Source organism: Paralichthys olivaceus, chromosome 4 (assembly GCF_024713975.1).
Source record: "Paralichthys olivaceus isolate ysfri-2021 chromosome 4, ASM2471397v2, whole genome shotgun sequence".
Lineage (NCBI taxonomy): Eukaryota > Metazoa > Chordata > Actinopteri > Pleuronectiformes > Paralichthyidae > Paralichthys > Paralichthys olivaceus.
The window spans coordinates 6,228,192-6,251,670 of NC_091096.1; the positions used below are offsets into that span (position 1 = coordinate 6,228,192).

Sequence of the window (23,479 nt, forward strand, 5' to 3'; positions counted from 1 at the left end):
AGCTATAGTCTTTAAATTGCTACAGTATGCAGGAAATTACTCAGGAGAGGTTCTTCAACATGGAAAAGATCTCACACAGCTCTGGCTGAGATAATGTCTCTGTTTCAGGTCCTGGAAACTCAGCTGCATTGTTGAAAATAAATCTCTTCAACTGCAAACAAGCACAGTTTTTATGTTTAATTCCCCCCTTTTTAAATCAGGCTGATTACTAAGCAGTGCCAGTGTTTGTCTTTATTATTTCTGCGATGGATTGCTGACCTCTGCAGGGTGTTTCCCAGCCTCATCCTCATCTCAGTTTAGATCTTGTAAGGGAGGATTATTCCATTATCACCTATTCCAAATGACTGATTGATTGATTGAATTGATTTCCTCAATAATTATGATTGATTAGAATGTAAACCCAAAGATTTATTTAATATCATAGAAAACGATATTCACATGTCAGAAGCTAGTCCCAGGTATTTCAATGATGAAATTATCCACTTGTTTATGTTGAGCCTCTTTAAATCTACAGAATCAAATGAAAACAGTTAACTGCAGTATCATATCTTGTTATTAACTGCATATAAGACATAGATGTTACTCTAATTTACCAGCAGGTAGAGCTAGAGCACCGTGAAGTTTTTCCTGGAGCATCACTGTGTTTCTGTTTGAATGACCTGTAAAAAAACATTTGTCTTTATTATTTTAAGAGCTAAATATTGTATTGTGAAAAAGTGCATGGGTTTAAATAGCACCCTGGGAATAATTTACCAATAACCTCTGATTAAAAATGATCAAATCCAAATTATTTGATGACAACAGAATTTACTTTGAAGTCTAGATCATTACAATGCATTTTAGAGATGAAGGAAGTAGAGGACAGTGTTTCCGCCCTTTTTCAAAAGCTGATGCTATAAAGCCAGTTAGAACATGGTTAATGTTTTATGAAGAGCGTCTTCCTCTGAAACAGATAATTTTTTCTTTTTTGAATTTAATAAAAACTATTTAAATTCACCCATCTGTAGATGAGCTGCTTATGGAAATCATGAGAAGTGAGTTTAACTTTTATTTTGTTCTGTTGTAGGCAGCATGATTTTTTACAGTTATGTGATATTCAAATCCTTTGTCATTATGTCAAATAGAGTTTAGCATCTTCTTCGTGTGGGTGTCTGTGGACCTGCTGCTGCTGCAGACCTCATCATGTGCTGGAGACTCAAGTGTTGGTAAGAGTTTTTGTTTTCTTATCAGAATTTACCAAAGGTTTCAAGGTTTCGAGTCACAATTAGCCTGAGGATTTCGGAGATGTAATGATAATAGGCCGAATTGATCTGAGTGTGAGTTCTGTCACGAGACGCACATTTGTTTGTTTTCTGATTTCTGACAACTGTGGCTGCTCCTTTACGCATTTGAATGTGTAATATATTTGAATAATAATTGTTTTGAAGGATGCAAATATTTGACTTTGATAGCATAGTATAAGAGTCTTGATTTGGGTTGATAAGGAGTTGAACACTCGCTCAGAGTAATAATCAGACATACAGGGCAGGTATGGCATAACGACACTGGTTAGGATTAGAATAAGGGTGACAGGTGTAAAAATAAGCTTCAGTTACAAAAACAGACTTATACAGATTGACACGGTCATTTAATTCAGACAGAATAAAAACCAATTATTCATAATTAAAACTCAATTGATCCACACACCAGGGAAATTATATGTACATTTTATCTGTGCAAAAGATGTACATTATATATACGTTTGACTGTAGTGGTTTGTAAATAAATGTTATAAAGTGCAGTGGCAGAGGATGACTGCACAAGCAAGTAGAAAAACCACACTTGTACTGGACCCTATAGTTCTAAAGAAGTGATCTATAATTATGCATCTGCTTCCTGAGTTTGAAATGAAGCAGACATCGACGTATCAGTAATGTTTAACATGCACGCTTCCATTTTCACACGTCTCTTGGTTGTCCGAGCCGGTTGGGCAAACTTATCTATCGTCTCATCCAGTTAATGAGGAAGAAAAAGCTGCAGTGTCATACTATCTCATTGAGCCTCTGCAGGGGCGACAGGAAGTCCTATTACAACTGCAGAGACAAATAAAGATATGGGCTGGTGGTTAGTGAGGGCAGCAGCAGCAGCAGCAGCAGCAGCAGCAGCAGCAGCAGCAGCAGCAGCAGCAGCAGCTTTTTCTCAGAAGCCCTGAACTTGAGTTCACCAGCTCCTGTGTGGAACCTGGGTTCTGTGTCAAACAGCTCTATGCCAAATACTTTTTAACCTTCATGCACAGTTACACACATTCACAGCCAGCACTAATTTCATTAGTTGCAGCTTCAGAGAGTCTCTCTCATGCAGACACATCAGTGGTGATAATGACCTTTAGGCCACAGTTTCTTACCCTTTGTGATGTAATGTGATTTAATACAAGTTTAGGGTTGTATTCCACTTTAAAGAGATTTATTGGAAAATGTACTGATGAACTCTCTTGGCAGCCATTTCTCTGTTATGTCATTTGCATTTATTTGCAGTCAGTTTGCATCATGACAATTATTTGCATTTATTTGTTTGCATCTCGTCATAGTGCTTTTGCTTCTGTTGGAAGTAATTTTATGCCTTGGAGCTTGTTCGGCAGGTTTAAGAAGAATTCTTGACACTTCCATACAGAGGTTGTGATATTTGATGTATCTGTCACGTTCGTACACTGCGACACACTCCTGCACATCTCTGTCCCTTTATTTCGATTCACTCAAAGCAAGATGTCTTTGTCCCTGTTTGCAGTGAATCCCTGTTGTTACTACCCGTGTCAGAACTCAGGAGTGTGTGTGAGGTTTGGTTCAGAAAGCTACAGCTGTGACTGCACACGCACTGGCTTCTATGGAGAAAACTGCACTGTTCGTAAGTGTATTTTCTACATCTCAGTACATCCATATTCACTTCTTCTAACCAGATTGTTCCTTCACAACATTACTTTACCTGTCTCTAAAATGATCCTGGTTTGTGTCCACACCTAAATAAACCTACACTATGCTATCGTCAGGTTTTGAGAGGCAGCCAAGACTCAACTCTTACAAATCCTCTGTGTGTTTTATTTTTTTAATTAAATTGGGCAGCTTGTGCCTGTACCATTTTGTCTTGTATCCCAAAATTCAGAAATCAGCAGAAGGTTATTTTAACATTTTACTTTTTAAAAGTTTTTCCCAAAATCTTTAGCTATAAATTAAAAAAAACGTTTGGTTAGCCAGGTTGTGAAAACTTGCACTAGCTGACAAACAAATCATTTCTACAAGTCTATAACTTTAAATAATCATGAATAAATGGTCCAGAAAAATGATAAATATATTATTTACAAGTCCTATAACCCGTTTCAAAGCATATTTAAGTAAAAAAGTTATTTATTCTTAATTGTTGAATGAAGCTGAGTTCTGGACCAGGATTCGTCTCATGCTGAAGCCGAGACCGGCAATGGTTCATTACTTCCTCACCCACTTTCAGTGGTTCTGGGACCTGGTCAACAATTCTTTCCTGCAGGACCCCGTCATGAGATTGGTGCTGACAGGTAGGTGATGAAATTAAACCTAAACTAGTCACTCAGCAGAGTCACAGACAGATCAAACACTCTTGTTGCATTTGTATATGTGTTAATAGTTTTATGAAATGTGTTGTCCTGCTGTAGAATGAGTTTGTGTGACTGAGAATGTGAACGCCCAAATTTGCAAATGATATTTTGAGCCCATAAGAGGAACTGTTTTAAATAAACATTAAACACATTTGCTAAATGTTGAATGTTCTCATTTTGACTCACCGTGTGCTTGTGAGCAGAGATAAGGTTCAGTCTGTTTCAATTTCACTTTACTCAAAGCTCATTGTTTCCTTGTTCCTTCATGTTAATGAACAAACTATTTTTAAAAAGGCCACAGATTTTATGAGCATGATAAAGAAATCCTTAAAACAGATTTAGTTTGGTTTAGTTTTTAGCACTGCATGTGTTGGGGATGAAAACCCTTTTTGTGTGATAGAGGGAAAATATCAAAGCAGCAGGATCTGAATGGATCATCCAGAGCAAAAAAAATGGAACCAAATCCACTTGTATTAAATAACTTGTATCCCAAAAACATCAGGTTACTTAATTCAGGGATCAATTATATGTCAACATAGGTGATTCATGGGAAATACACAAATAATAAACGTATAGTTAACCACATATTTTTACCTGTTTCATAAAGTTAGAAGTGAACTTATCCCAAGTCCTCCGACCTACAACACCAAATATGGCTACCTGAACTGGGAGAGCTACTACAACACGTCCTACTACACCCGCCTCCTCCCTCCTGTACCTGAAGACTGTCCTCTGCCCATGGGAACAAAAGGTGACACTCACACAACCACTGTGAACGTATATATGTATGTAAATATCAGTATATGTAAATTTCAAACAATGGCAGAGTTTTAAATAATAAGTTGATGATTTTCTTCACAGGCAAACCTGTTCTTCCTGATCCCAAAGAGCTGACCGAGCGTTTCTTTAAAAGAACCAAATTCAGGCCCGACCCCCAGGGAACCAATCTGATGTTTGCCTTCATGGCTCAACACTTCACTCACCAGTTTTTCAAGACTGACCACAAAGTTCAAGTTGGCTTCACCAAAGCTTTGGGACACGGGGTGAGAAAGAACCCGACACTGTGTGTTCAGCAATGACAATAAAACCTATTGAGCAGTGAGAACAAAGCACGTGTCACCGCCATTATTAACTGTTTCTCTCACTCACTCAGGTTGACGCGAGTAATATTTACGGAGACAATCTCATGCGACAGTTTCAACTCCGGCTTCACAAAGACGGAAAGTTGAAATATCAGGTGGTAAAATTTACTCAAGCTTTTATTTTTCTTTACAGAGTTGAATGAGAAGATTACTTCCACTTTATATCCCTTTAAAACAAAGAGTTTTAAGCTGATAGTTATCGGGGGAGTGTTCATGGGTAATATAAATATGATTATTATGATTTACACAGTTTACAGCTCCACACCATGATCCCCGCTGTGCAGAGTCCGACTCCAAATGACTTTATCTGCATTAGATGGCGACGTTTGTATCTGGGATATTTTGGCTTCATTTCTGGACACTGGGGGGGAGTGGTGATATTTTGTCCTGTCATGATTAATGATTGTTGTGTTTTTGGTGTTTTCACAGTTAGTTAATGGGGAGATGTACCCCCCTACAGCATCTGAGGTCCCTGTGCACATGGTCTACCCTGAAGGTTTCCCTCCTGAGCATCGTCTGGTGATCGGTCAGGAGTTATATGGCAGCCTGCCGGGTCTCACCATGTACTCCACCATGTGGCTGAGAGAGCACAACAGAGTCTGTGACATCCTCAAGGCCGAACATCCCACCTGGGACGACGAGCAGCTTTTTCAGACCACCAGACTCATCATGATCGGTGAGGAGCGAATGAAAGGAGCAATGCTCAACTTAAAATATGTGACATGCTTTATTTTCCACTTTCTCTGTCTAATAAAGCTGCAAATATGTCCCATCTATCCTTTGCCTGTCAGGGCCTCTGCCGCTCATTTCAGTCCTACTACCATCGACCTAGAGGCTCTGACAGGTGGAGGTCTGGATATCTGCTCATCTCTCCTCATTATCTCTTAGTGATCATGTCTGGGAAGTGATGAGGTCAGAACCTGGAGGCACAACTGTTCTGCTGCAGTAATAAAAATATTCCTCTGATTGAAATACAGTTTCAAGTCAAAAGTTTGTGTGGGTGTTGGCAGATCTTTCTCTGTGACAGAATGATTGGAAGATGATTGGATTTTTAAATTCACACTATATGAACCAGTTTTGACAGGATCAATAGTTTTGTAATGAAAGTCTAGTGGAAGAATGTTGTTTAGATTGTTTTTGGTCTTTTCAGTACCGTCCATGAAAAGAAAGAAAGGAATTAATAATTAGTTGTTTTTAACTTTTCAGATATTTCTTTGTCACACAGAATACATTTGGATTTGGAGATTTGAACCTCTTCTATCATCCTCTAACTGTTGTCCACTTTCATAAAGTTTGGCTGAGTTTGGTTTTATTTTTTCCACCCAGGCGAGGTCATCAAGATCATCGTAGAAGAGTACGTGCAGCACCTGAGTGGTTACCTGCTGAAGCTGAAGTTTGATCCCTCCCTGCTCTTCAGTGTGCGTTTCCAGTACAGTAACCGCATCGCCATGGAGTTCTGCCATCTTTACCACTGGCACCCGCTGATGCCGGACAGCTTCCTCATCGACGGAGATGAAATCCCCTACTCCAAGTTTATGTACAACACCTCTATGCTCATGCACTACGGGGTGGAGAAACTGGTGGACGCTTTCTCTCGACAGCCTGCAGGACAGGTAGCGGAATCACAGCCTTTAATTGTATAAAAGAGGCCAAAATGAAATTGCAACTTCAGCTCTGTTAGTTTAATTTCTTTTGTGGATGTGATCTGACCTCTGCAAATCCATATATTAAAGCTAATTGAGATTTTTTAACAGTTTTAGTTTCGAGAATTGTCCCAAGCAAACAACTGAATGATAGAACAATACAACCATAACAAGTTTCAAGTGAAAACAGGGGAGGACTTTGGGGGTTTTAGCGATAAAAGTTGAATCATGTCACAGCCGATTGGAGAAAATGTAAATTTGCTGACTTATTTGACCTTCATGTACCACAATGAAATACATAATGTATGTGACAGGAAATGACATAGAAGAGTTTTTAATTTTTGCTTGAAATACATTGGGTTGTGACAACGCTACACCTCATTAACAGCTCCTCAACCCTCTGGATGCAAACATTAATTTGTAAAATGATCTTACAGCAAGAGTTACACCTCTCACAAACCAAGATATAACATTCCAGTGTAGTCTAACATGTGCTAAAGATAATAAACAGGAACTGTATATCTCCCTCCGATCAGAGGTGTTGCAACGTGTTACCCAGCTCGTGTTTATAACCATTAAACCACTGTTTTCTTAAACAAATTAAACCTCCCCCATATCACACCCTAGAATCAACTGACTCACGATGCTCTCACAATCTTTCAGCAGCATCACATTTATGCAAAGTGATATTTCCGTTTACTGATACCTCAGAACACAGTGTGGGTTTTTGAAAGTTGATGCCTCTCGAACAAGATAAAGTTCTCTCTGTGTTTTCTCTCAGGTCGGTGGAGGTCGCAACGCTCATCAAGTTGTTCTCAAAGTGGCAGAGATGGTGATCAAAGAGTCCAGAGCCGCCCGTGTGCAACCTTTCAATGAATACAGGAGGAAGTTCAACCTGAAGCCATATTCCTCTTTCTATGAGTTTACTGGTGAGCATGAGTCGTTCATGCAAATACAGAAACTTCTTTAGAGCTTCTTGCTTTATTTTAACATGAAAATAAACCTATTTAAAATGGGTATTCTCTGACGACATGACTAAGAATCAAAAGTCAAACCAGAATCTCAATAACACTATAACATTATCGTAAAGGTAAATTAAATAACGGCTGTTAACTCTTTTCCGAACAGACGACATAGAAATGGCGAGAGAATTGGAGGAACTCTATGGGGACATCGATGCTCTGGAGTTTTACACTGGAGTCCTGCTGGAGAAAGCTCGTCCTAACAGTATATTTGGTGAGAGCATGGTGGAGATGGGTGCTCCCTTCTCCTTGAAAGGCCTGCTGGGAAACCCCATCTGCTCCCCTGAGTACTGGAAGCCGAGCACGTTCGGAGGAGAAACGGGCTTCAACATCGTCAAAACAGCTTCTTTGAAGAAACTGGTGTGTCTCAACACCAAGTGGTGTCCATATGTGGACTTCCATGTTCCACGAAGTGAGGAGGAGGAAAAACCAAGGAAACCATCTGCTGAACTTTAATGAATGTTCGCCTTTGTGATATGCGACTTCAACAATCATAATTAGGTTATTACAGATGAAGTTTTAGCAGGTGTGTGTGTGAATTAATAAAATAGATTTAGATTAGTATATGATAACTGACTCTCTTTGACTTTCTCTTTTTTAACTAACATTACTGCAGGAAAAAAACAGTTTAAGTATGTGAGTGATTGAATTCACTGTATTTAAAATGACCAAATATACCATATTTTAATATATCAATTAAAATCTGCAGCTATTTGTATTGCATAATAAAACCTCATTTTGCAGAGCCATGAATGGGCTGCAGCCGGTCTTGTATGTGCAGTTGTCTGGTGAGTTTCTACACAAATGTGAATTGAGAAAAGCACAGAGACTCAGGATGCAGAAAGTGGTGCAACACTGTGCGGGTGGGAGAAATGTGGTCACACTCTGCTGCTGTTCTATTTCCCAGATTTGGTAAAACGAATTTCATGTGTAAATTTAGTGGCTACAGCTTCAGAGTCATCATGGGGACAGTCATGCTGAATGTACGATGCTGCTGATAAAGAAAGAAAAAACATTCCACAAATCACTTGTAAATTATAATTGTTACTAGTAGGATGCAAAAATGAATTCCTGCAATGTGCTGGATGAAGCGCTGAACAGAAGTAGGGTTGTGTTGACCACTGTGCGTGATATGTTTAACATTGTTGGTTATCCTGCTGTGTGGTTGGTGCTTTGTTGTGAAATAAAATCTTCAAACAGGGACTCAAAACTACATTTTTTCAGGAGGTTGTTGGGGCGGAATCAACCAAAACATCAAGACCCTGTTCCAGAAGTCAGAAATGCTCTTTTAAAATCATCTTGACATTTGTAATAATGGATAAAAATCCAGCTTTGGAACTAGATATTGAGTAAACACAGATAAAGGATGTGGAATGATGAGGTCTGGAGTACATGCTTATGGTTTTTGATGAAGTGTAACATACACATGTCTTAAATTAAAGTCTCCCATGAGGTACGTGAATAAAATGTCACACAGGACTTTGGTTGTGTTATCCATGTGTTTATTGATACAGCCCCTATGACCCTCCTTTGGTTTGTAAAAAAAACAGTCAAGTAGGTTAAAAGAGAATGAATGAGAGTCACTGAAACAAGCTGTTTCACAAATATTGCAGAGTAATGTTTCCTTGGCTGCTTTACTTCAATGGTCTCTACTGTACAACACGTTTACTTGAAATAACCAGTTACATCATATGAAGTGTCTCCTACATATATTATAAATAAAGTCAATACGACACATGCTACACGTGCACATTTTCTCTTTCACGTCCATTAAGAAAATAAAGAATTCAAACAATAGAAAGAAAAACGATTTATGATAATGCTGTAGTTGACGTTAATTAATGTGACCAGTAATTTTAAAAAGTGCTGTGCTAAAGCTATGAAACACAAATCAACAAAAAGTTGAGGATGCTAATTTAAAATGTGCTTTTTAAAGGAACAGCTCAACAGATTCTTCGACAACACGAGTTAGAAAAGATGGTTAATGTCACAGTCATGTCAGGGCTAATGCTCAGGAGCTCCATGGGATTTCTTGGTCAACAGTCAGGATCAGAAGAAATACCACATGAATGTGCTGATGACACCATTTAGTTGAGGTTTAACAGAAACACCGCTTCGTTGAACAATCACAGTATTTTAAACCCTCACATGTCCAACTCTGCAATAAAACAGTAAAGCTCCATTTTCAGCAGTTTCGCAGGTTGTCGCCTGTTTTGTTTTTGACAAAACGCAGCTCATGTTGGTGTCTTTCTGTTTTGTGGGTGATTTGTTTTTTGTTGGTGGAGAAAGTTGAAATCTCCAGTTGCGGGTGACCATTAATCACTTGACAAGTGAGAAAATATGAACACTCCCTAAAATGTGGAATTATTCCTTTAAATACAGTTTCTCCTATTTAACTAATTTATGCTCTTCATCACAGGTATGGGAGAAAAGTTAAAGTTATAAATGATTTGTCATTTGTTGTCTTATTCTGTAGCTACTTATGAGACCTGGCAGTCGATTGGTCTGTCTCCCGACTGTTAACTAATGGAGGACTGAAGAGCGGCGCAGTCACTGAAGTGGACGTGGACACTGAACTGATATGAGTACTAGAGCCTACTGCCATTGAAGCAGTGGCCGCTGGGTAAAAATGTACATCAACGGCAACCGTAGTGAGGCCCAAGGAGACGTGGTGAGACAGGAGCAGGGGGGAGTTGCCATGTGAGACGCTGAGGCTGTGGTGGATCGGTGCCACACATTGTTCGGGACTTTGCAGAGTTACTGAGGAGTGCAGGCCCTCCTCACGTCTGAATGGTGGAGAGGGGGAAGGAGAAGGGGAAGGTAAGGATGATGGAGGAGGCAAGGCATCATGGCACAGGCCGAGGTCGTCTCCTCTGTTACTGGTCCAGTCCTCAGTGCTCTGCAGCTGGATGCTGGGCTGGGACAAACTGTAGCGCTTCTCTTCCTCCAGAGACGGATCAATCTGAAATAGTCAGAAATGCAGAAAATCACATCGTTAGTCTCTAATCTATCTCTCTTACTATTACTACTACTACTCTCTTTTTTCTAGATCTACGAGCCAAGATTGATGTTTATATGCCTTGTATAGTTTTGTTAATACTATGTTAAAGTTGTAACCTACAGTGACATGTTGTTTGTGATTACTTTAAACTCTGACAGAGTGATAACTTGGAAGTTCCCTCTGTTGTTATCAAACCTTTGTGTCGAGAATGGGTTCAGGATAAGTCTCCACAGTGACTGAGTGGTTGTCCAGAGCGGGTTGTGTGTCCTCTTGAAGATCCTCAAATGTGGGCTCCATCTGCACCGTGACCAGGCTGGGTCCTGGAGGCCGGGCTCGGGTGTCTGATGTGTTGGGGCTCTGTTCAATCACTGCCACACAGTCGTCATCTTCAAAAGCTCTGTGCAAGACACACAACGCTCTGGTTCAATGTGCCAACAAGATCAAATTGTAAGGCCTTGTGTTCTGTATTTTATGGCGTATTCACCTGTTTTCATATGTACGTCCTGCAGCTCGATGTTCAGCATGTCGTGAGGGTACACCCAGATTCCTCTGAGCTGTCAAGGGAATATAATTTAGCTTCAAGTGAACTGAGTCAGAGATTTATTACTTTGTGTTTCCTGACATTTGATTCACTGAGCAGCTAAAAGTTTCTGACCTGCTCGGTTTGTCGGTGCAGCTTCATTCTTCTGGACCACTGAATAGAAGGTAACAGTGATGAAGATGAAGGCCAAAGAGACACCCACTCCCACAACAATGGGGATGTCATGTTTCTCCACCACGGGCAGCCATGAAGGAGACTGCTGCGTCACTCTGGAGTGTACAAAGCCAACAGAAACAACATCTCACTGCTTTGCTTTGCTGTTCTTCCACCTTCCAATACCCATCATTCAACTTTTACTTGACCTACCTGGCGTCATTACTGGTCGTAGGGGATTGGGAGGTGTTCCTCTTCCGCCACTCTGTAAGCTCGGTGTCGTTCACAGATTTGGTCGGGTCACCTTGCTGAGTAACATTAAGTCGTGCCTGATCAGACATGTTTAACTGAGGGACAATGAGAATCTCAGGGACCAGTGTTGGAGGGTCATAGGTCTCATCATGAGGGTGAATGGTCGAGATTGAGAAATGTGCAGGTTGTGTTGAAGATGGTTGATGTTGTGTAGAAATGGCAGGATATGGTTCAGTGGTTGAAGATTGAACGTGGTCTATCTGAGGTGTGGTGACTGAAGAAGGTGGAGCTTGTGTGGAAAGCAGATGAAGTTGGGTTGTTGACAGCTCAAGATGGAACTTGGGTAAAAAACGAAAGAATTGCAGAGGGTGAGTCTGAGGTATTTGTGAGGGGGCTGGTGAAGGCTGTGGATGTAGAAGGTGACTTGGGGTTTCCAGTTTGGTTTGAGATATCAGGGTTGTGGTTGGCTCCTGGTCGGATTGGTAAAATTGACTTTCTGTGACCAACTGCTGAGACTGACCTTGAGATGATTGGATGCCTGAACCTGAGTGGCTCGAGATAGTTTGGGTTGCAGGATTCGGTGCTGGAGTCTGCAGATAGGAATCCAACTTAAGAAATCCTAATGGTCCCCTCACTGGAAGCTTTGACTGTGATTGAGTCAGGGATGTTTCAGTGACGGGCTCTGTGGTTTGAGTGGCTACAGACCCAGCATGGATCTTAGAGACCTGAGAATCAGGCGATGTCAATAATTCCTCAATGACTTGATGAGGAGAGTTTGTACGTGAAGATGCCAAATGGAATTGACTTTCAGCGAGTTGATACTGAACGGTTGAACTCGAAAGTTTTACTTTCTGGTGGCTTCTCCTGACTGATAATGACTGGTTGTGTGTTATTGGTGCATCAGTCACTGTTAGACGGTTGTGGCGGGCGACTGACTGAAAGTTTGGATGTGGAGGAGTTGTCAAAACAGGATGCTGCATCTTTGTGGCTAACAACTGGGTTGGATTGGTTGTGGGCAGAATCAGGGGTTGTGGTGAAAGACGTGATCCCTGTGACATTAGCTCAACCACCGCTCCCCTTGAAAGTGGAGAAAATGTGGTCGCAGCATTTGTTGTAGCCTCACAGAACGACGAGGAGCCTGAAAAGTGAAAAACAATCCTGTGATTAAACTTGTCAGCTATTTTCAGCTGGCTCCTCCCATGTGTCTCTGTGTCTCTGTGTCTCTCTGTCTCCTCTGGCAGCTCTGCTCCTGCCTTTTGAATCCAGGGACAGTTGATTGGCCAACTACTCTCAGCTGTGCCAATCAACTGTCCCTGGTTCACCTCCACACTATATCAACAATGTGACATTATTCAACTTCATGCAAGAGTCAAGTGTATACCGTCAGTGACAGTCAGCGCTAAGAGGCACCAAGAGACGCCCTGAATTGTGCGCTTTGCTTTGACAGATTAACCTGGGTGTCATAATCATAATCAGGCAGCACAGCTCAAAGTACATCTTAGTATATTATCACACACTGTATGGAATCCCTGCTGCAGTTAAGAGTACAAGAGCAAATTCCAGCAAAGTATAAGCACGTAATAAAATCCTGCGAAGTCCACATATGTTACAAAATCCACCGCACTGACCACATCACTGGAGCTAAAAACAATTCTTCTCTCTGATCTCTCCTTCTTTAAATAATGAACATTATACACCCTTCACTTTCGTGATCCATCCAAGCTACTCCTAATATTAAGATAGATCACTGAGCTGGTTTCTCTTTCTTAAGTCATTAAGAAATAGGCCAAATGTTGCAATAAACACAAGAAGTAATTTCAAACAAAAAGGTAACATTGTCTTATTCCACACAAACAGTGGTTTTGTTTTCCAGTTGTAGTGAAGGACTGAGACAGTCTCATTTTTTCTGATGTTGTTATAAGAGCACAGGAATTATCTTGATGAAAACTAACTTGGTACAATTTCTAGAACGTCACAGAAATGATGGATGAAGCCGTAAAAATACATACATGTTGTTTTCTCATGCATTGTCTCTTCAACATATGGATTACGTGTGGTCTGATGATGTTTAACCCGAGAGTCACTGGAAACCGGCAGCTCTTTGTTCATGCTGATGCTCTAGAAAACATAAAAACAAAGACAAGTTTCAGGACAGGCAATGTGTAAAACAAGATGAAATGAACTAAACCACAACACAAGTCATAATCAGGTACTAGGACACATATATCAGAACAGATGCACATTGACAAAGAGAAGTCACCAGAAATAAAAGACACACATTTAAAAAAATAATCCACAGCTTCTGGACTGAGACCATAAATACAACACAGAACATAGAGTCTACACACAGATTTAGAAGCAAACCAATGCCACCTGGTGGTGGAAGACGTACTTGGAGCCTTTATTTAATTTAAATATGGCCTTTGAGACAGATATATTAATATTTATGTTATAATTAAGTTGTTATTACTTATTGCATTAATGTTAAATAAGCAGGTCAGCTACTTTATTGTTTTGACTGCACATAACTAAATGTAATGAAGTAGAAGTATAAAGTAGCATACAATTATTAAAATACTACTTGAGGAAAATGTACTCAGTACCTTCCCACCACTGGTGTCAGCACACACATGACAGCAGATATTTTCAAAAGGTGCTTACTCACATCAGATAAAACCAGTCGTGTCTGTTGTCCTCTATCAGCTGGATGATCTTCATTTTATAGAACAGAAGACAGAAGACAGAAGACACCATGACACAGAATACTGTGATAAAACAGTGTTTGTGTAAATATGTTATTAATCATATGAATGAAGAGAATGTGTTTCATAGTTTAGGATCAAAAAAGAAATTACACTGAAATGTAAAAATATGAAATGACAGTTGAGCAGTGAGTCGAAGTCAGAGTACCTGTGACAGTGAGGATGGTCCGTCTCTGTTGTCGTCCTGCTCGGTTCTCAGCGGTGCAGTAATATTCGCCTCCATCAGGCCACTGCACATCTGAAATACGCAGAGCTCCATCTTCTACACAGCAGTAAAACATTCCAGGTGTTACAGGGAGCAGTGGTGGACCTTTGTCGGGCCTAGATATACTTAGACTCAGGCCTAACTGCCACTCACCATCAATGTGTGTGTCCTCAGAGGGACTGATGGGTGTCTCTGCTCTGCCTCTGGTCCATGAGTACGTGATGGGGAGAATCCCTACAGCCCTGCAGGGGAGGACCGCTGCCATCCCGACCCTGCAGCTCAGCTGACCTGCAAAGTTCACAATGATGGGGCTCACTGGGAAGAGAAAGAGAAAAAGAGTCTGTGCCTTTTAGCCAAAAAAGATCAGAAGTTATCATAACCTTTAAAATGTGATATAGTTCTGTCTTTCACTTTGTCCTTCAATACAATTCTCAAAACACTTCCTTATATGAACACATACCATGATCCTTTATACTGATTAACACTATTTACTTTTGTATTTGCATAGTGTCCAGTCTTTACTATATGATTTTAAGAAAGTACTAAAACAAACAGTCTAATGTCAACGGCCTGTTTACATAGATAACCAAGTTATCTATGTTTGACAGTTAAACTGCAAAGGTGCCGCTCTTAAAATACTTGGCAGGCATCACAAATGTGTTCACTGTGCACTCAGCAAAGTGAGGAGCTGATTGTGAACTTAAGTTTATTGTCTTGCAGTATGTTGGTGTAAAAGTTACCAGCAACTCTCAGCGTTGCTGTGCTGCGGCTCTGGCCCAGAGTGTTTGTGGCCTCGCACACGTACACACCCTCGTCATAGCTCCGGGCTGATGGGATGTGGATGGTGGCGTTTTTCAGTCTGCATGAGAAAGACGTGAATGGTCGTACGTCATGTGGTTCTGTAAATATCATAAGTATTTTGTCAACTCACCCTAAAGCGACCTTGCCTCCCGTCTGCTTGGAGTGGCCTCTTTTGATCCAGCTGATGGTGGGTAACGGGTGACCTGACACCTGACACTCCAGCACCACCCGGGCACCCACAGGCACCGTCAGCAGCTGGGGCCACAGAGTCACTGAGGGAGGGGCTGCCAGGAAGAGAACAGACGACAAAGACCCTGTTGGTACTCATCACAGAGGCGTTTACAGCGGCCTCCAGGAACCAACACTTACCCAGCACCGTTAGCGTGGCTCTTCTGGAGGAGAGGAATCTCTGCAGGTGGATGTTGGAGGCTCTGCAGAAGTATCTCCCACTGTCAGTCTCCTGAATACTGCAGAGAGAACAATGTCAACAGAACTTGAAGACACACACTCATACACATTTAATTTTTTTCATCCACCTCCACATGGTTACTAACATGTGTTACCCCCTGACCCAGTTAGAGTGCATTGTGTGTCTCTATGTGTCTCTCTCTGTATTCACTGGAGCCTGGCAGACACTCCTCCTCCTCCTCCTTCTTCCTGGTTGGTGGTGATGATGCAGGATCCGGATTGAAGCATCATGAACCCCAAACCTCCAATCACCAGGAAGCAATTAGGTCCTAGTCAGTATAAATCCAGTCAAGCTGCGTCAGTCGGGCAGCTGTATGCAAGTGTGAACAGCTGTCCAGCTGAGCTCTAGTGAGATCATGTTTGTTTAAAAGATACTGATCGATGATTTCATTCTTGGTTTACTTAGCTCTTGTTAAGAGTCCTGTTTTTGTTATATTTGTTTTTCTTATTTGAAAAAAGCACCTGGTTGCTTGATTTTCAGTTGTACCAACATGTTACAGCCAGTCATTCAAACCACTGAAAACATTTTTGTATATGTTTTTTTAAAACATGTACGTGCTTTGAGTCATGTACTGGACCTCATGGTGCAACACAAACACTCATGCACTTGCATTTACACACATGCATTACTGAAAATACACACACAAGCATGGAATGTACACACACACACACCTGTAAAAGAAGAGGTCTCCACTTGGCAGCACATCGTCAGGAGCTGTGGGGGTGAGGAGCTGGTTGTTTTTGAACCAGGACACCTGAGCTGCAGGTCTGCTGTGTGGAGGTCTGCAGGTCACTGTGACGTTCTGACCTCTCTTCACCGTCAGGTTAACAGGCTGCTGCACAAAACTCCAGTCCATCTCTGGAAACACAGTGTGCCTGCTGCTTCAAGTACATTTGTATTTCCAGTATTTGTGCTTTTTTTAGTCTCTTGTTGCATGTATGGAGTCACACTGTCCATCACTGTATATTGTAAGTCTCCAAACTGTTCACATTAATGGAAGTTTTCATCTGTGATTCAGGTTCTTTACTCTTCACTTTCAGAACAGAAGATATTTAGATATATATATTTAAGAGGCCAAAAAAAGAGAGATTTACAGAATGAGGAATTAGTAACTTCAATAAACCCTGGACTTAAAGGTACAGTGTGTAAAATGTAATGATATCTAGTGTTGAAAGTTCATGTTGCAGCTGAACATGAAAAAGAAACTGTGGTAGCCTTTAATCATCATGAAAACGCAAAAGGTGTTTAGTTTGTCCAGTCTGGACTAATGTAAAAAACATGACAGCCTCCGTAGAGAGGGTCCCCTCCATGTAAATATGAAGTATTTGAATATAAAAGGTCTTTTCTGGGGTAAAGAAAACTACAATTCACACAATTTAGATGAAACAAACTAGTGAAAACATCATGAGGATTATTCTACATTTAATTTCTGCCAATAGTTCCCTTTCACCTAAATCTTACACACTGGACCTTTAAATATTCCAAATCATTTGTAAAAAGCATTTCCCAGTGGACTTGACAAAGACATGGATACAGAGAAACAGTCTATTATAAAGTATTAATGTAGAACAGGTAGTTAAATGTTGTCTGAGACAGAAAATGCTGATTGAATTTTTTCAATAATGCATTAATGTTAAAAATGCTGCATTCTGCAGGTACATCTGTGTTTGATGTTGAACACAATACCAGCAGGAAGAAGAAAGGCCGGTTGGGACTTGATCGTCTCTTTCTGGTTGGATGCTTCACAGTGATATGAGCCCTCGTCCTCCTTGGTCACATTCCTGAACAACACAGCCAGAAATGATGAAATCATGAGAATCAAAACAACTTCTGTGTGACTCAGAGACCGAGCTTCTGCACAGGCATGACAACCCCCACGAAACTCACAGAACAGTGAACACACATGCAACAGGAGGGACACTTCATTTGGATCAAAATTACAGACTTATGTCCTAACACACAATATTTTAATTGACATGAGGTGATATATTTGCACATATAAACCCCCAAATTAACATAACATGTTGTTCAAGTCCCACTCAATCCACCCACTCGGTGGATATTACCCATGATGACCCACGAAAAACAAATCCATCAAACTCTGGTTAGAAATCTTCCCTTTTTAAATGTTTCCTCACTGAACTTTGATTTTTAAGTCTTTTTAACTGATCTACAGTTCAGGTGAAAGAGAGCTATTGGCAGAAATTGAAAATGAAATAATCCTAGTGATGTTTTCACAAGTGTTTTCATCTAAATTGTATGCATTGTTGTTTTCTTTATGCTAGAATGGGCCCTTTATATTTAAATACTTTATATTTACATTTGGAGCAGGTCCTCTCTACGGAGGCCGTCATGTTTTTTACGGTAGTTCAGACTGGACAAACTCAACATCTTTTGTTTTTATGACAACTGAAGCTACCACAGGTTCTCTTGTTTTGAAGGGGAGGGTGAGGGGAGGGGTATTCAGCTGTAACATGCATCTTCTCCACTAGATGTCAGTAAATTCTACACACTGAACCTTTAAAAGGTTGCTCAGTGCTGCTGTAGAGGAGGAAAGTTGTGGGCATAAAGCCTGGCACCTAAAAGTATCTGTATAATGATGCTGCTGATCTTCTGTACAGTTTGTTTGTATGGTTTTGTATTGCTGTGTCTCTAGATTTGGAGTTTCCATCAATGTTTATAGTTTCACTCATAATAATAAAAACGGATTATTGAATGATGCATTTTCATTTTACTTCTCGGTTCCTCGCAACACGTCGACAAAACAAAGCATGAATATTCCCCCGTGCGCTGTTAGACCTGAATGTGAGCAGCTGTCCATTGTTGTGCAGGCTGAACGAGGCCGAGCAGTTTGTCAGACTGCAGCCGTTTTTGAACCAGTGCACCATGGGAACAGGGAAGCCGCGAACAGCACAGTGCATGGAGATCTCGGTTCCCATAGCAACAGTGATGTTGTCAGGGCCCTGGATGATCTGCAGCCGTCTGGGAACTCCTGCAAGACAGACGGACACTCAGACGTAAGAGGGCACTGTGAGAAATGAACACCGCCGCAAAAAGGTCAATGTATGAGAAAGGGTCAGTCAACGTAAAACTGTGAACAGTGTAAAATTTCACTTTTATTTTATTTTGTTTTCAAATTACGTCTCCAAATAAACGTTATTTGTGCCGTTGGCTACAAAAATGTTGCATTTTGTAGAGAAAACAATGAATCGCTCTTAAAATAACAACAATAAAAGTAACTGTTAGTTGCAGCTGCACATTGGTTTAAATGATCAGTTTGAAAACAACATAAAACATGTGTATGTGCTCACCCTGCACAGTTAGTTTGGCTGGTTTGCTCTTGTTGCTGATGTTCACTGAAGGATTGTGTGTGACACAAACGTACGTCCCATCATCCTCTAATGTTATGTTGGAAAGATGCAGAGTGCCGGAAGTTTTCTTCTGGTGGCCGCCACCATACTCCCCCTGAACCAGGGAACACATCAAGTACTGGTTTCCATCTTTGTTTTGCTCTGATTAAAAAGGATTAGACTGGTAATTTGTTTTCTGTCATTCTTTGACCAGTGACAAATGTATGAGTGCATTAAGGTTTTAAGTGAATTAGTCTGTAGGTGTTGTCCATCACCGCGCACCTGAATCTGTCTTCCTCTTGTGACCACCTTCCCGTCTTTGAGCCAGGTGATGCTGGCAGGAGATGAACTTTCCCCGGACACACACCTGAAGAAAACAGTGTCTCCTTCTCTGACTGTTTGGTCCTGGGGACTGAAGAAAACATCCTCCAAACCTGAAACACACAATTTTAACGAGAAAAGTACATATACATGTACATATATATTGATATATTGATATATAGTGGCTGGACTGAAAAACACAGACTCACCCAGTTGCGATGAGACGGCCAGGCTGGACAGGACGAGTAAGCAGAGGTAGGACTTCATCTGTGGGAGCGTCCAGATGGAGATACACACGTGCATCCTACTTCAGAGCTCCCTGAGAGGCCTGAGGAAACCACCACGCAGCCTCCTCCATGGTGTCGGCTGGGACAGTGTTCCCACATAAAAGACACACACAGATTCAAGAGACAATGTGGTCATGTACAAGAAGGCATGTTATGTTGCTTTAATGGGTTAATGTTGTCCATCTTTATTAACAGCATTCAGTGTGTCAGAGGGGAACATACCATCCTGTATTTTATCTATCTGTCCATCTATCCATCTATCCATCTGTCCATCTATCCATCTGTCCATCTATCTATCTATCTATCTGTCCATTTATCCATCCATCTATCTATGTTGTAAAACATTTTCCTTTTGGTAAAAAGTTTTATCCCAGTGACTGAGTGATTTTAACTTTGAGTTGTGTAAAGATATAAAAAAAATCTTCATCACTGATACAGTACGACTTCACCTCACTGCACCATCACACCAGCTCATTTAAACACAACAAACACTTTGCATGGATTCATTTTTGATCAGTTTGCAGCAAATGTATTCAGCAGATGAATTTATTCTCTCTCTGTCTCTCTTGCTCTTAATGCCCCCCCCCCCCCCCTCTCCTCCTCTTTTTTCTCCCTTTGCTTGATTCCTATTTTGGTTGTGAGTCTGTGGCACCGCAGCGAGCTCAGCTTTGTCCTCTTTAGTCCCTTGAATGGGCCCATCCACTTTATAGAGCTCGCACTGTGACCCTCCACTCAATGAAAGTGACATGAAAAGAGGCTGCGGAGCTTTGTACTGTGAAGATCAGTTATTGGTCGCTGCGAGGACAGCTCGCCGTCTGATCATATAGGCTTTCATGATCCTCGATATGGCCATGTAAGGGCTGATCCCTCAGCGTTTGAACGTGCCACAAATTCAACTTATACATGTGCAAGTAAATCAGAAGAAACACATAAGGCGATGAAAATAAATATGTATCGATGATTGTCAGAGGGATCTGTGTGTCAGTTTTCAGACAAAAACTGCAATAAAAGCAAGAATGGACGTTAGATTGTGAATATTTTAAACACATTTCCATCCTCTACTGTAAACTTAATGTTAGGAGTTGGTGTGTAAACATTGGGCGGCACTAATCCTCCAGTGAGGTGCCATTAAGTGTTGCAGAAGACAACATGATGTGATTAGAAGATGATGAAAACATGGTCATTTTGTACTTCATGTATTTATTTTCAAATTATATTATCACGTTTTGTTTTGTTATATTTAATTTTTACACTTTGGTTTCACATTTTATTCTATTTTCTTTTTTAAATTTTGGTTTACACTCCATTAGGACACTTCAAATGGACATAAAAACCAGTGGATGCTGACACTCTATTTGGAAAACTTTAAGATAAAACTTATATCTTATCTTTCCATGGTCTTAAAAGTCATGAGAGTTACAGTTTGTCATTATATTACTTTGAAAATATGAACAAGTAAACACTGTAAAAATAAAAATATGAATTGTTTTTACCAACAATACCCAAAATCATATTACCAGTACATGACCGCTGTTTTAATAAGTCCTCACACACAATAGATCGCTAAATTAAAAGGCAATTAAAAAACCTGATCTGCTACATTAGTACATTAGTCATCGCTGCTGAACTGAATCATCAGTGAATTGCTTGATTGGTCCAGTAGAGTTAATGGCTGGTTATACTGACATAATGGTGAGAGCCTGTGGGTGTATTTGTTTGACTCACACCAGATGATTTACACTGTTTAGCATGTCATTAGTATGTTTTTATCAGCGCCTCTCATCAGGATCAGTTACATTTCTCTGCACCGTGTGGTACTTTAGACAAACTTCATGTTACAGTACGATAGCCCTAAACGTGATGAATCATTGAATACGATCTCATTGTTCACAGTTCTGTTCCGCTTCTCCAAAACACATTTGTTATTTGTTAATGACTTAAGCTTGAATTTGAATCACACTATACTTTTTTCCTTTTGCGTAAATCAAGCAATAAATGGAAACGAGGACATTTCTATTTGGTTGCAGTTTCTCATTCTGTCCTCATCCTCCTGATGAACATCCACACGACTACTACAACCTCATGCACTCAACCGAAAACAAAGTCAGCACATTCAACAAAAATATATGGATTTAGTTTCATTTTCGTGGACGATGCACGGTGTGAGGAGATGAGGGCTGAATTTGCATATGATTGAAAATGGAAAATATCAGCAGCTACAAAGAACAGAGCACACTGCACGTAAAAGTGTCTCAGTGGAAAAAGCTGATAAAAATACAAAGCACGTGCATTTTTGGTTACATACAATACGATGCATTTCTACCACTTTCATCAAAAGATCACTGAGGGTGTTGATACTTACTCTGCGTTTGTTTCTGTGCTGATTCACAATCAGCCGGCTCGTCTTCGGTCACTTTCAGTCTGTGTCTTCTAAACAGATCGTTTATTCTCCTGATGCATCGCAGAGTCTCCAGCTGCAAGAGAACAGAGAACAACGAGCAACAGTCGCCTGCAAGCACTGGACCCCCACCTCCTCCTCACACACACACACACACACACACACACACACACACACTGTGCATCTCTTTCAAAGCCAACAGCTGTAATGAATCACAAAAAGCTTAATTGTGTAGCTGTTATTACACACAAACAGTTAGAAAATAAATAATAATAAATCTCATTTATTTTTATTGACCGTGTTTTGTTACTTTTGTGGAAAATAGATGAAAATATTATCAAATATTATTACCTGCGTTTGGATCATAGAGGATACAAATAGGAATGATTCACTGTAATCTCCCCTTTACACACTATTGTAATTTAATGTTGATAAGATACGTATTGTAAACTTCTTATCTGTCTGTTTAAAGTTTATATGATTATATGAAATATAATCTTATGATATGAATATTAAATGTTATTTCTATTTTATTCTAATAATTTTTAAATGTATGTTTTCTGCTGATAAAAATGAAACTGAACTTTCTCATGATATTTTAAACACGTGGTATATTTTCAAGAAAAAGTAATGAAGTAAATCAAAATAATTGTAGAGGATCTGTAACTCTCTGCTGTCTTCAATTTCCAAACCTCTGAGATTGATTTTTTCAGGTATTAAAACTAGAGTATGAGGCTAATTATGGCACCAAAGGCAAAGTTAAGTGATCATCGAAATACATCCTGAAGTGAACTTTACTGTCTGTTCCACCAAGTCGTCGTGGAGACAATCTCCATATATCAAGGTGTCACCAGAGATTACGTGATTCATCACCTGGATTGATCTGGATAAAAAACACCTGTGTCAGCTCTCATGTACAAACGTCTGTTTGAGAAATAGTATACCTTGGCACTGACCTGCATGCCTGCTTCTAAAGGTGAGGGAAAAAATGTTACCACACCCAGGAAATTCCAGCATGTCCTTTATTTGAGTGAATTATCACTGACCAACCATCTGCTGTGTGTTGACACCGTTTCCATGGTCACCCACAAACCTGACGGGCCCACCTCGGTGCCACCGAAACTGTCAGAGCTCACCACACCCACAAAATATTATTTCATCCCAGGAATGAACGTATGAATGTTTTATGTGTGTTTAAATAGCCATGTCTGCCATGGCGATCCCTCACAAACACACACACACACACACACACACACACACACACACAAGAATGAATGTTTACCTGGTATTGAATCACCTGTGTTTGTCGGATGTGTTGCCCACCTGGCCTCACCTTTCCCTCATTATGACACAGCAGCAGACACGCACGCACAGTGAAACTTTGCTTTATGATGGTAACTGTAAACTGCTACTTACTGGCATCAGGTGAGTCAGAGTCTTGCGCATCACAGATATAAGATAATGAGACAACCATCTATTTTATAATATATGTTTTTTTGATACAGACCTAAAGCAAAGTTTGTCACTTTTT

The 23,479-nt window shown here is 40.4% G+C and overlaps 2 protein-coding genes across 3 annotated transcripts; one reads left to right on the forward strand and one right to left on the reverse strand.

Moving 5' to 3' along the window:
* The first annotated feature begins 857 nt into the window (after positions 1-857).
* Positions 858-8,609, forward strand: LOC109636984 (prostaglandin G/H synthase 1-like). The gene is made up of 11 exons (XM_020099050.2): positions 858-1,034; positions 1,125-1,205; positions 2,764-2,880; positions 3,401-3,541; positions 4,209-4,352; positions 4,463-4,644; positions 4,755-4,838; positions 5,173-5,419; positions 6,070-6,356; positions 7,168-7,315; positions 7,515-8,609. The coding sequence occupies exons 1-11, from the start codon at positions 1,019-1,021 to the stop codon at positions 7,862-7,864; spliced, it is 1,797 nt and encodes a 598-aa protein (XP_019954609.2). The 5' UTR covers positions 858-1,018; the 3' UTR covers positions 7,865-8,609.
* Positions 8,610-8,895: 286 nt separating this feature from the next.
* Positions 8,896-22,054, reverse strand: LOC109636947 (uncharacterized). 2 transcript variants are annotated; one of them, XM_020098997.2, is made up of 19 exons: positions 21,913-22,054; positions 19,473-19,629; positions 19,225-19,376; positions 18,904-19,057; positions 18,392-18,584; positions 17,279-17,373; positions 16,264-16,450; positions 15,493-15,590; positions 15,254-15,407; positions 15,063-15,181; positions 14,476-14,637; positions 14,266-14,379; positions 14,021-14,067; positions 13,365-13,473; positions 11,317-12,493; positions 11,065-11,219; positions 10,894-10,963; positions 10,605-10,806; positions 8,896-10,370 (listed from the first exon to the last, which is right to left on the reverse strand). In XM_020098997.2, the coding sequence occupies exons 2-19, from the start codon at positions 19,564-19,566 to the stop codon at positions 9,885-9,887; spliced, it is 3,768 nt and encodes a 1,255-aa protein (XP_019954556.2). In that variant the 5' UTR covers positions 19,567-19,629; positions 21,913-22,054; the 3' UTR covers positions 8,896-9,884. The 2 variants fall into 2 exon arrangements, with proteins under 2 accessions (XP_019954556.2, XP_069379561.1); XM_069523460.1 differs by lacking the exons at positions 18,904-19,057; positions 19,225-19,376; positions 19,473-19,629; positions 21,913-22,054 and having other exon boundaries at positions 18,328-18,546.
* Positions 22,055-23,479: the final 1,425 nt, after the last annotated feature.

Coding starts and splice junctions, on each gene's coding strand:
- LOC109636984 (XM_020099050.2), top strand. Junction 1,206..2,763: donor TGCTGGAGACTCAAGTGTTG/GTAAGAGTTTTT, acceptor CCCTGTTTGCAG/TGAATCCCTGTTGTTACTAC. Junction 3,542..4,208: donor CATGAGATTGGTGCTGACAG/GTAGGTGATGAA, acceptor TGTTTCATAAAG/TTAGAAGTGAACTTATCCCA.
- LOC109636947 (XM_020098997.2), bottom strand. CDS start 19,566: ATGCACGTGTGTATCTCCATCTGGACGCTCCCACAGATGAAGTCCTAC. Junction 16,451..17,278: donor GGCCTTTCTTCTTCCTGCTG/GTATTGTGTTCA, acceptor CTGTGTTTCCAG/AGATGGACTGGAGTTTTGTG. Junction 15,591..16,263: donor GGAGACCTCTTCTTTTACAG/GTGTGTGTGTGT, acceptor TTCTCTCTGCAG/TATTCAGGAGACTGACAGTG.